Consider the following 13,756-nt stretch of genomic DNA (forward strand, 5'->3'; position numbering starts at 1 on the left):
TAAATACACCAGAAAAATACAGCCATGAGCTGATAAAAAATAAGGTCAAATATTTATCATGAATTTAATAAAAAACTTATGAAGCAATCACCACAAGAGCATGAAACAGAGATATACAAACTCAAGGAAGAGATAATAAGAAATAAAAGACGATGAATGTGTAAAACAGAGTAGAAAAGGCACAGTCTTGCAGAGGTAAAATTTATAAGCAGCCCAAGGGAGAATTAACATTCTGGAAACACAGAGGGACATAGAAGACAGTAATGAGAAAAGTATGTAAAATTAAAAGGAAATTGATTAGGAAAATTGTGAAGGTTAAAGAGAAAATTATAGCTATAGAAAAAAAGGGGCAAATATACATAATTGGAATTCTAAAAAAGAACAAATATTTAACAATCTAGCTTCAGAACATTGTCAGAAGGAAAAGAAACTTGATTGTATAATAGAAAAAGACATTGAATTTCAAAGAAAGAATCATAGTCATTACTTCAAAGATGGAAAAAGAGAAAGGAGGACTAGAAGGAAGAGAATTAGAAAGAAATGAAGTAGACGAAGAAGACCAAAAAGGGTTTCTCTCTTTCTCTCTTCTCTCTTTCTCTTTTGAATGTCGTTTTGGACTTCGAATTTACATATAGCTATGAATATTTGTAGATTATGAACATTAATGAATTTTCATTCAAGAAAAATACTTACATTTTCAAAACAGAAAAGCAAATGTTCAATACATCTGATTTTAATACCTGAATTTTTCTTTTTGTTACAGGAAATTGGCCATGTTTTTGAATTTCAAAAACCTTCAAACCTGTTTTAAAGAAGCCATTCTACTAGATTATTACGTATCTGGATTTTCGTGGGCTAGAGGCATGGACTTTTCTATTATTCAGTGTTCAAAATTTATGACTTTACTAGATATGCTGCTTCACAATCTTAGAAGTAAGTACTTCCTTCTGTTTTTTTAAAGAAAAGAAAATTTAGTCCACCATTTAAATTCTGTTGTTAAGCAAAAGTTCCTAATTATATTATAATTCCTTCAGTGAAAATTATATTTTTCCTGGATATAACAAAAAATAGAGTCTATATCTTCATTAAGTTGTAAAACTTCAAATAATGCTTAACACTGAAGGTCTCTTAATAATGGAGGGTAGGGTTAGAAGATAGAAGGGCCAAGCAAATAGGGAAAAGGACTCATGGACATGGACAACGGGGTGGGGATTGCAGTGGGGGAGGGGGATATATGGGACTAAATGGTAATGGGAAAAAATAAAATAAAATATATGATGTAGGCTTTTTCAAAAAAAATCAATTTACCAAAGATATGTTAATTTTATTTTAAAATCTTATCAGTGCTATCCATCCCCCCAAATGTCAAATCATTTGGATTTATTTAGGCATTTTTTCATTGTTTGAGCTGTTTTCATCTCATCTTATCTCAAAGTATTACTGGGATATCTCAGAATGACTGAAAGAGGACGTACTTTGGTCATTCTCAAACCCCCATTAAATAGACATTACTCACATACACTTAGAATTTGTAACTTTTTTCTTATATAACACCTCAATCAGGTACAACAGGAAATTTGCAAATTCTTCCTTAGAGAAATTTTAAATGTGATAACTTTTGTTTGAAAATAAATAAAATTGTTTCTTAGAAAGAGGAAAAGAAGGAGATTATAATTTACTGAATGCCAGCTCTGTGTTCTAGGCACTATGTTTGGATCTAACCTTTAACACACATTACTGACCCTCAGAGCATCTCCTTCAGGGCTGATGTTGTACCCATTGTCTCAGAGTTGAGCAAGAAGCCCAGAGAATGAGGGCATAGAGCTGGGAAATGGCTGAACTAGAATTTGGATCTCAGACTATAAAAACCGAAATGCCATGAGTACAATAAATGTAAAGATGTTTGTGTCTCAATTGAAAGACATGCTTGTGGCAGTTAGGATGCATCTTCTTTCTTCCTTCTTCTTTCCCTCTCTCCTCCCCTTCTTCCTTCCCTCCCCTTATCGCTCTTCCTCCCTTCATCTCCCCTTCTTTTCTTTCTTTATTTCATTTATTTTCTGTTTTATCTTTAGTTGTTTGCTTTTTTTAAAGTTTTGTTTCTATTTTTTATTGTTTTCAACAAGGAAGGAACAGTCCCCCTAAAGAATTGTCACCATTTTCCTAGCAAAATGTGTGGATGCCTTGTGGTCGCACAAAGCCTAGTCTGTTCTTTGTAGCAATTTCTAACTACACTGCTGCAAGGGAAGATTTACTGCGGTAGCAAGACTGTAAGGAATATAGACTATAGACTATATAGTTAGCAAGAGGGCCCTGTGCACTCTTCCTGCTTCCGGTCCTACTTTACAAGGGAAGGATCGGTAGTTCTCATATGTGGGGCGAAGAAATTATTATTTTCCTGCTCTTCAAGTGAGATAATTTCATCTTTGCTTTTACTTAAGTATGTATTGCCATGCTAAAGAAAAATAACTATGCCTATAGAAGACAAAATAATTATACTTGATAATGAAAACAAATATGATAATAACTGACTTCACATTACTCTGTGCATAGGAAATATGGTATAAAGCAAAAACAAAAACTGAAGTCTCAGGTAATTAGTCTTGAGAATTCAGTCTTTTCTATTACTACCATTCAAGAAACATATTTTGTAATTAAAAGGTGTAATGAATAATATAATGTTTCAATTTTAATTGTTAAACTACAACCTTCATCAAAAAGATTTTAGCTGTTTTTTCCCTTGTGACACAAATATTTATAGAATCTGAGTACTACATGTCTCTCTAAACATGTTCTTTCAACAGCATTGCCAAAATTATTCAGTAAACTAAGAACCATGTAAATCTGAACTTGCATGGAAAATTATAAATAGAAGCCAAGAATAAAATGAAATGGATATTGAGATTATATGCCAAAGACTTCAGAACAGCTATTATAAAAGTGCTTAAACGAACAATAGTGAACATTCTTGAAACAAATATTAAACTATAAAGAATCATGAAAGTAATGGAAGATAAAAAAGAAAAAGCAAATGGAAATTTTAAAACCAAAGTATATAATAACCATAATTAATATCTCACTGGATGAAATCAGTAGAAGAATGGAGAGGAGACACAGGGGGAAAAATCAGTGAATTTGAAGATAGAGTGACAGAAATTATCCAGTCTGACCAAAACAGAGAAAACATGGACAAACCCTCAGGAGCCTGTGGGGGCAACAAAACTTCTAATATGCATATCACCATCGGAGCCCCAGTAGGGTAGGACGGGGAGCGCAGTGCTGAAAAACATTTGAAGAAATAACAGCTGAAAACTTCCCAAACTTGGCAAAAGACATAAACCTATAAATTCTAGTCTGATTCGACCACAAACAAGCCAAACCGAAAGAAAAACATCATCAACTAACTGGGTCTAATGGGCATTTACAGAACAATCCAACTAAAACTAAATATTTTAGGAGAAAACATTGGAAGAAAATCTTCACAAGCTGGGGTTATATAAGAAGTTCTAGTAATGACCACCAAAATATGACCCATAAAATTAAAAAAATTATAAATTGGGTTGCATCAAATTTTAAAACTTTATCTAAACTACACTTTATTTTTTTAATTTTTAAATTGTTTATTGTTGCTCAGATACAGTTGTCTCAATTTCCTACCCACTACTACCCCCCTACCCTAGTCAACCCCTCCTTCCACCCTTGATGCTACCCTCCTTTGTCTTTGACAATGTGTCCTTCATACAGGTTCCTTTGATGACCCTTTCCCTTTTTCTCGTTATCTCCTCTCTCCTCCGCTCTGGTTACTGTTGGTTTGCTCTTTATTTCAATGTCTCTGGTTATATTTTGCTTGCTTGTTTGTTTTGTTGATTAGGTTCCACTTATAGGTGAGATCATACGGTATTCGTCTTTTACTGCCAGGCTTATTTCACTTAGCATAATGCTCTCCAGTTCCATCCATGCTGTTTCAAACGGTATAAGCTCCTTCTTTCTCTCTGCTGCATGGAATTCCATTGTGTATATGTACCACAGTTTTTTGATCCACTCATTTGCTGATGGGCACTTAGGTTGCTTCCAACACTTGGCTATTGTAAATTGTGCTGCTATGAACATTGGGGTGCATATCAAATTTGTGTTTCAGGACACTTAGGCAGTGGGATTGCCGGGTCAAAAGGCAGTTCCATTTTTAGTTTTCTGAGGAAATTCCATACTGTTTTCCATAGTGGCTGCACCAGTCTGCATTCCCACCAATAGTGCACTAGGGGTCCCTTTTCTCCACAACCTCTCCAACACTTGTTTGTTGCTTTGTTTATGATGGCCATTCTCATGGGTGTGAAATGCTATCTCATTGTGGTTTTAATTTGCATCTCTCTGATGGCTAGTGATGCTGAGCATCCTTTCATATGTCTCTGGGCCCTCTGTATGTCCTCCTTGGAGAAGTGTCTGTTCAGGTCCTTTGCCCATTTTTTAATTGGATTGTTTGTTTTCCTGGTGTGGAGTCATGTGAGTTCTTTGTATATTTTGGAGATCAAACCCTTGTCTGAGAATATCACTGTTAAGGGAATAAAGAGACAAGCTACAGGCAGGGAAAACACATTTGGAAATGACCTATCTGCCAAAGACTTGTGTCCATAATATATAAAGAACTCTCAAAACTCAACAATAAGAAAGCAAACAGTCCTATTAAAAATAAGCAAAGCCATCAAAACCCATAATTTCTGTCTAACCTTGAGAAAAACATCAGGCAAATGCAGATTGAAGAACATTGTACAAAATATCTGAGCAGTATTCCTCAAACTGACAAAGTTTCCAAAAATAAGAAAAGTCTGAGAAACTATCAGTGTAGGGGAATGCCAGGAGATGTGACTAATAAATATAATGCAGTATCCTGGATGAGATCCTGGAACAGAAATAGGACATTAAGTAGAAATTAAGGATATCTAACAAACTTATGCTTCATTCATTATGAAGCATAAATATTAGCTTGTTAGTTATAATAAATGTACCCTAATGTAAGATGTTGAAAATAAGAGAAATTGTGTATGAGATAATGCAAAAATTCTCAGCACTATTTTTAAAACTTTTCTATAAATATAAATTTATTCTAAAATAAAGTTTACAAAATGGCAAGGAATTTTAATAGAATTCTTTACCATGGAAGATAAAAGGATGCAAATATGCACATAAAATTTTTCAGCATCATTAGCCTTTGGGGAAATGTAAATTAACACCACTCTGGTAGCACTACACACCTATTAGAATGGCAAAAAAATTTTTAAAATACAGACCATCCAAGTTCTGAGAAGGATACAGAGCAACTCGAGCAAGAGTTTCACCAATGCAAGATGGCACAGCCGCTCTAGAAAATTGTCTGCAGTTTCTTATAAAATCATATGACATACTCTTAAGCATTATCCTAATAAAAGAAAAACATGTGTTCACACAAAAACCTGTACGTGAGGTTTTTGTAGTTGCTCTACGCATAAGTGCCCCAAATGGAAAACAGTCTAGATGACTGACTGTCAATAGGTGAACAAGGAAACAAACCATGTTCGTACACTGAAACTACTTGGCAAATCGAATGACTGAACCCTTACGCACACAATCGTTTGGATGAGTCTCAAAAGCATCATACAGATTTAAAGAAGTCAGTCTCCAAAGATTGTACACTGTGTGATTACATTTGTAGGATGTTCTCAAAATGGTTAACAGCTGTAGTGATGGGGAACAAGTCAGAGATTGGGATGGGAAGAGGACACGAAAGGAGAGCATGAGGGAGTTTTTATTTTGTTTTGTTTTATTTTGTTTTTTTAATTGTTGTTCAAGTACAGTTGTCTCCATTTTCACCCCACCATGGCCCCCAGCCCACCCATCCTCGCCTCCCACCCTCAAACCTACCCCCTTTGGCTTTGTCCATGTGTCCTATATACATGTTCCTTGATGGCCCTTCCCCCTCTCCCCCCGTTATCCCTCTCGAGGGAGTTTTTCGATGTGATGTCACTGTCTGCATCCTGTTTGGGGTGGTGGTGGTGACCTGATCGGTCCGAGTGTTTAAGTTCGTGGTACTGTACAGCAAAAGGAAAAGTCAATTTCCCTGTGTAATGATTTTTTAAAATAGGTGTGTATAGAAACAAATATAAAAGATTTAAGGAAAGCAAATATATATATTCTGGAAACAGATTAAACACATTATTTATTAGAAAGTGTTGCAATTATCTCACCTTTAACTGGAACATAATCAACAAAAGAAAAAAGTGAACAAAATATAACCAGAGACACTGAAATTAAGAACAGTGTAACAATAGCCACAGGGGAGTGGGGAGGGGATAGTGGGGAGAGGGGTTTACAGGAGCTACTATAAAGGACACATGGACAAAATCAAGGGGGAGGGTACAGGTGGGGAAGAGAGGTGGGTTTGGCTGGGGTGGGGTGGAGGGATGGGGAGAAAATGCAGACAACTGTAATTGAATAACAATACATTTTTTTAAAAAGTGTTGCAATTAATAAAACATAAATTTGTTGGAAATAAAAAAGGCCACAAAGGAAGTTTTTCAACATTTAGAAAAAACTCATGACATTCTCTAACTCAACAGCATGAAGATGCTACATCTCAAGTTAATTTAAAATATTAGTATTCCTATAAATACCAACAGATTTTTTATTGATATTTTTGCCCAGAGGTAGGTTACCAGGCAAGGTGATTCTCACAAAAAATATTGAAAATAAACAAATACAAGTAGCCAGAAAAACTGTCTTTAAAACTGTAAAAGCTGTCTTTAAAGAGTGTAATAAGCTATAGCATATATTGTTATTGGAAGTATTAGTATGTAGTAGTGTTTATAAAATCTCAAATATTTAAACACAGTGGTGAGTGACTAAACAGACAGACCAAAAGTTTAGAAACAGATCCCAGCAAGCACTGGAATTCAGTGTCTAATAAAATGGCATCTCGCATCTGTGGTGAAAAAATATACTTTTTCAACTAGACAACTAGAGATCCATCTAGAAGAAAATAAAATAAAATTGTATCCAAGTTTCTCTCTGTTCATAAACCAGAATACATTCCAAACGGATCAAAGACTTAAATGTAAAATAAGTGGAACTATAAAAATGTTAGAGGAAAACATGGTTTTTCTTTACAGCCTTAGATGAGAAGGACATTTATAATTATGCCTCTAAGCCATAAAGCCATAAAGACAAAGGTAGTTAAATTTGACATATAAAAGTCAAAAGTCTGCAACAAAAAAAATACAAGTAATTTCTTAAAGGAAAAATCAAAAGAAGAATAACAAACTGGGAAAATTATTGCATCTTGCATACCATCAACCAGTTTAGTTCTGAATTGTAAAAAGAGCATGCCAAAGCAGGAAGAAAAAGTCCAATAATGCAGTAGAAGAGGATGCCTAGGAAATGACTAAATAAGCACAAATGATTTTTAAGCAAATGAAAAGTTCAGCCATAAAGTTAATAAGAAAATGCTAATTAAAACTACACAGCAAAGTCATTTCTCATCTATCAGATGGACAAAACCATAAAATTTTGGTAGCGTTCTCAGTTGTCAAAGCTGGAAGGAAACAGATAGGCTTCTACACTGCTAATAAAGTATACCTGAAAACCCCCTATGGAGTGTGGGTTAGTGGCTATCTATCAAGTTTACAAATGTAGTATCCCTTTGACCCAGCAATTCCACTTTAGGGATTTTATCCTCCATATCCACTTGCATGCATGTAACCTGATATATATGTAAAGTCATTAATTACAGTAATGTTTGTAAAAGCAAAAGACTAGAAATGTCACCTGGAAGCATCAGTGTGAACTTATGTTTAGCAATATAGATATAGATGTGTAGTTATGTAATTAAGTACACATATACATACACACATATGTTTCTTAGTTCAGTCCACAGAGAGGGCCTACAAGCAATGACATCTCAGTAGCAATGAGCATACCCAGAACCCACGTCTGTTTTTTTTTTAAGATTTTATTTATTTACTTTTTAGAGAAGGGAAGAGAGGGAGAAAGAGAGGGAGAGAAACATCAGTGTGTGGTTTCCTCTTGTGCACCCCCTACTGGGGACCTGGTCCACAACCCAGGCGTGTGTCCTGACTGGGAGTTGAACTAGTGATCCTTTGGTTCGCAGGTGGGCACTCAGTCCGCTGAGCCACACCAGCCAGGGCCAGGTCTAGGTTTATCATTTCATTCTTTAATAAAGGGAATCAAGGCTCCTGAGAAATGTCTGTAGACCTGGAGTGAGGAACATAAATGGTGACCCTTGGGCAACGTTAGTGGCCAAAAGTACGTACTCAAAATGAAAATGAAAATCTCTAAAGTTGGAACAATTTGAACAAAATAATACATGTTGAATTATAGTCTAACTATAAAATTACCATCCATGAACCCACACTGGTATAAAGCAATGATTGAGTAAATAATGACCTGGGGTAATAGACAAGTCTCCCGCACAGAATTCTCAATACTTTATGTAGATAGTTCACCCTCCAGAAGTTGAAGCACAACTCCCCACCCCTGAGGTGTGAGCTGCACAGTGACTTCCTCCTTAAGAAGACAGTACGGAGAGGGGAAAGGCAGTAACTATACAATAGAGAAGCCTGATAAATACGGCCTCGGCCAGGTGATTAAGGCCAACATCATCACTGATGAGCCAGGTCGAATAGTAGAGATCCTTCCATATTGTGATGAGAATGGCACCGTGGTCTTCCTCCTGAAACCAGTAACCCCTGTCTAATCGTGACAAAAATAGCAGACAAATCCAAACTGAACAATGTACCGCATAATACCTGACTAGCCCTTGAGACTGCCCAGGCCATCGAAACAAGAAACTGTACAGCCCAGGAAGACATGACAACTAAAGGTAATGGGGTATTCTGGAGGGGACCCTGGAAGATGAAAAAGGCTTTAATAAAAACTAAGAAACCCCTCAAAAGTATGTACCACAGCAATATTAACAATAGGGAAAACTGTCGATGGGGTATTTGGGGACTCTGGGTGATATTATTGCAACCTTTCTGTAAATCTAAGACGACTCTGAAATTAAAGGTAATTAGTAGGGATTAGTCTGTCCCTAAAATGAAATACAATACAGCTGCAAAAAGGAAAGAATGAGGAAGCTTTTTAAGAATTGCACGAGGAACTGCATATTGTTATTGAATAAAGCAAGGTGCAGAATGGTGTGCTTTTGTTTATAAAAAGACAAAATGAGAATATATGTGCTTTCGTTTGTTACATGTATAAAGGAATGCTAGGAGAAGTCAGAAAAAAATTATCGAAATTTTCTATAGGGAAGGATGTGGGAACTAGGCAGGCTGGGCAGCAGGAATTGAAGGCAGTCTTTGCGTACTGCATTTTCCCATGCATTTTTTGAATCATGTGAATAGATCACCTACACAAAAATTCAACTGTAAAAGGAATATAGGGCATAAGCAGTCCTAACCATTGCAGCCCCCGAGCTGAGTATTCACAAACTAGAAACAGAATAAAGGGGAGTAAAAAAGTTTCATGAACCTCAATTCCCAATCTGACAAGATAGTTCCATTTTAAGCTTTTTCCACAACTTATAACTGACCCAAGAATATTTCTTTTATGTGAAACTTTATATTGTTGATATCAGTTCAAAAGTGAATTTTTAAACTTGAGTAGGTTCCATCCAACTTCTCATAAACTATGAGAGAGTGAAAGTACATATGTAAAACCTAACCAGAAAAAAAGCAAGGGACCTAGTTTTTCCTTCTGGCAAGAAAAAATCCCCTCAAACTTTTAAACCCAGCAAGGCTACAGTAATCATCAGGGACAGATGTCATCTTAGCCAAGGGAAGAGGTAAACTGTGTCTACACTTGACTAAGAGGTGGTGGAGTCCTGAGCACCGATGCGAATGCCCACCCAGCAACATCTTAATAGAAAAAGCGCACTGAAAAGCCCAGGCTGGGCTGTTGGCTGTGGTGTGGTCGATCATTTTTATTAATACAATTCCAGGGTGGGAACTGCATTTTATAGTGGCTCAGTTTCTGATCTGTTTCAAACTGGTGCTATGTTATCTACAAGGCATTCTGCAGACAACCCACCTGGATCGGCTAAATGATTGTGAAATATGTAGGATTTGTCCAGTTGTCTTAACAATGTATATTTCAGGGTCTAGTTTTTCCAGGGCCTGACCAAGGACAAGCTGTAAAGTATTTGAGAGATTGGATATTTGGCCTCTCTCCAGACCCATGGGCCTAGATTGATTCCCCTGTATTTAACCCGAATATTAGTAAATAACCATAGAATACTTTTTAGTTCTATAAAGTTGACTTGTTTTCCCCCAAACAGGAATGATAATAATAGTAATAGCTAAAATGAAATATGATTAACTTGTGCCCATCACAGTGTCATATCCTTGTCTCATTTAATTCACATACAATTTTATGAGATAGTTCTATTATTCTCTCCATTTTAAAAAGGAGAAACATAAATAAGATTCAGAGAGGTTAAATAACTCCTAAGACCAGTGAGCGAGAGACCATACTCTTGAATATTTTATCAAATGTGCCTGGCTTTGGGCTGAATTCTAGAAAGCACTATATACATGTAATATGCTCGTATATGTATCTTTTCAACATACCAAGAGTTTCAGATGTGTTTCTTTTTTTTTTAATTGTTGTTCAAGTACAGCTGTCTCCATTTTCAACCCACCTCGGCTCCCCACCCCAGCCATCCCCACTTCCCACCCTCAAACCTACCCCCTTTGGCCCTGTCCATGTGTCCTGCATACATATTCCTTGATGGCCCTTCCCCTATTTTCCCTCTCTCCCTCCCCTCTGGTTATTGTCAGTTGGTTCTCTAATTCAAGGTTTCTATTTTTATTTTGCTTTCTTGTTATTTGACCCTCACAAAGCACTATAACTTTGAATGTTGATACTACTTTCATTTACAGATAAGGAAAATGAACCTCAGATCAACAAGCTAGTCAGTGGCAGTTGTGAGGGATCATCTTACGTCTTCCAACTAATCCTATGTCTGGTTAGTGTGCTCCTTCATTACCCTGAATTTTCAAAGACAAATTTTATTTCTAACAGCCCTTATTATTTAAATAGTTTAATCTTTCATATTTCAACCACATCACTAAACGTAATTTTTAAAATAGCAAACATTTCAGTTAGATAAGTGAAATGATAACTTTCTTAATTTTTAAAACCATTTTCTATAAAAAGACATTAGAAATTAAAAAACAGTTTTAAAGAGTCAGTTATATTTCAGCATAAGGAAATAGTCACATAAATGTATTTTATGCTTGATAAGTATAATTACATGTAGAATTATAATCAATTATCTAAGAATTTTTTGCATCCCTAATTAAAACCATTTTGTTAATAAAATAATTCACATTTTTAATCCATTCATTTTTCAAATTGCTTTTAGTCAATAGATTTTTCTTTTCTGAAGTTACTCCCACCATTTTCAAAAGAAATTCGTTATAGAAAAAGAAATATGCAGTAATAATTGAACTCCACTCAGGATGGTATAGGAAAGCCTAGTGACCCAGCAATAATTTGTGTATCTGACATTCAGGAAGGATGATCTGGAGGGAGCCTATGAGAAATAGACCAGTTTTCATTCATTAAACCGATTTTAATTGTTATATATATTTTTGTTTCTTCCTAATTTCTACAAGTATAAAAGAATCTAAATTAAACAAATTATAAGTTAGTATTTATAATATCTTCCTAAAATTGTAAATTACTGTCATTTTATTAGTAATTTGGGGGGCATAGCACCAGAGAGAAAAAGTAGCCTGTGAAACCCAGAAATGGCAGCGTCCAACAACCTGCCTCTGTTCTCATAACTCCTCTGCATTCTCTGTTCCTACCTCTCTGAAAAAGTCACTCCACAGGCAGGAAGTAGAAAGTGTGTTGATGGTTTCCTAAGAGAGAGAGAGATGTGATTAGCACTGGGAGGGTGGGGCTCACATTGAGCAGCACAATTCTCCTGAGAGCCCATTCACCTCTCCCAAGCAGCTGCTTCAACCTTGCCTTTGCTAGAGCTTTTCAACTCCTCCCCTTAAGCCCCTTCAGTTTTCCTCCCATACAACCAACCATCACTTGTCAGCAAAGGACATTCTGGACAGTCCAGTTACCTGGATGCACCTCAGGACGTGGGGAACAGTGGGTCTGTGTGGACTGCATGTAATGTTTGCCTGCCATGAGTGAAACCCAGCATAATACCGCCCAACATGACAGAAGATAGAAGTTAATACTTACATTATAGACACTACAAAAGTTGTCTAAGGCTTTTGACATTTCCTTCTTTTTCACCTGAACAGACGCCATAAAAGATAGTGTTGCTCTATTGTTTGTCTTTTCCTAGTTGCAGGATGGTAGACCACATCATCGACCTGTTTCTTTTGGTGATGGTGGCACAGTGGTGTCCCTGTCACTCTTATCACACTGTCACTTGGCTCTCACCACCACCACCACCACCACCGCACTTAATCTGAGAACAGTTTACAGAAGTTACAAGTCTATAGCTTGGAAAAGAAAAATAATCTTGGTGTTTTACTAAAAAATCCATATTTCTGGCATCCATTGAAAATCTTCAAGCCCAAATTTCCACATGGTACAGTCAGTTAAGGCCAAGTGTTGGTCGACTGTTCATTTACATTCTGGGCTCTGAGTTCAGCTCCACTGTCCCCAGGGACTGAATCTACCTTGCAGCCAGCCTTCCTCACCGGCTGACCCAACCAATTTCTGTGTCATGTCCATTTGTGCTGTTATTTGAATCTCATAAAAATATTTTTTTCTATTTCAAAGTAATCTTAGATTTCAATTTTTTGTGTCTCAAAATAAAAACATAAATTCTTTAGACAATTGTGTAATGTTATAGAAATTTAGCTATTGGGTGTGTCAGCTGCTATTATTTTACTCAAAATATAATTATTAATTTATCATAAAGAAACAATAGTCTTAAAATTTGTCCACACAAATAATGAAAAAATATATTTTCTACCCTAAGGACCTCTTGGATTACTTTGTTCGAAAATATATCAGAATCTGCCTAACCCTTCTCTGGGCTGTGTTTCAGCTCTGCACGTGTCCTTAGAAGACAGCTTAAAGTGGCTTGGAGAGGTTATGGCTGAAATAGGACCATCCCATCTGCAGAAGAATGAGAAATGGAGCATCTTTGATATAAAACAAGCCAATGCTATTATTGATTACTTAAAAATCAGGTATGGATTTCTTTTCAGTAGTATTTCTATTTTATTTCATGTCTTCTAGAAAATGTCCACTAAATAGAAACCAATTCAATTTTTAGCAAAGGTTGACATTTACAGAATTCATGCAGTAATTAACCCAACCAATAATGATACTATTCCAATCTTCCATTGATAAATAAAAGTCAGGACATTGAATGATTAAGCTAACCTCACACTCTGAAAAGAAGGTTTGTGTTTGATAAGTATGATTTTATTTAGGATTACAATAAATTATCTAAGTATTTGTTTTTCTTCTAAATCTCTAATACCATTTTATAAACAAAATGATTCTTTCACATTTCTCAGACTTGATTACAATAGAATTTATATTTTAGGTAGTTAGCCTTGACATCAAATTTTTATATTTTAAAGAGCAACATTCATTTCCACTTAAACATTTATTTTCAATGATTTGTACTAGAAATTAAAAAGATTTATATATATACTTCCTCAGATTTATTATGTGTCCGGAAATATCTTGTAGTATTGACCAATTAAACTCAGTAAGTTTTTCT

General features: G+C 35.8%; 1 protein-coding gene across 2 annotated transcripts in view; it reads left to right on the forward strand.

The window, feature by feature from the left end:
- The window catches only part of CABCOCO1 (ciliary associated calcium binding coiled-coil 1), a 115,160-nt gene that overhangs the window by 17,404 nt on the left and 84,000 nt on the right, over positions 1–13,756 (forward strand). For both annotated transcript variants that reach the window (XM_024561311.3, XM_053923037.1), the window contains 2 exons: positions 764–933; positions 13,070–13,214. In XM_024561311.3, the coding sequence (XP_024417079.2) occupies positions 764–933; positions 13,070–13,214 (315 nt within the window). The remainder of the gene's footprint in view (positions 1–763; positions 934–13,069; positions 13,215–13,756) is intronic.

Source organism: Desmodus rotundus, chromosome 4 (assembly GCF_022682495.2).
Source record: "Desmodus rotundus isolate HL8 chromosome 4, HLdesRot8A.1, whole genome shotgun sequence".
Lineage (NCBI taxonomy): Eukaryota > Metazoa > Chordata > Mammalia > Chiroptera > Phyllostomidae > Desmodus > Desmodus rotundus.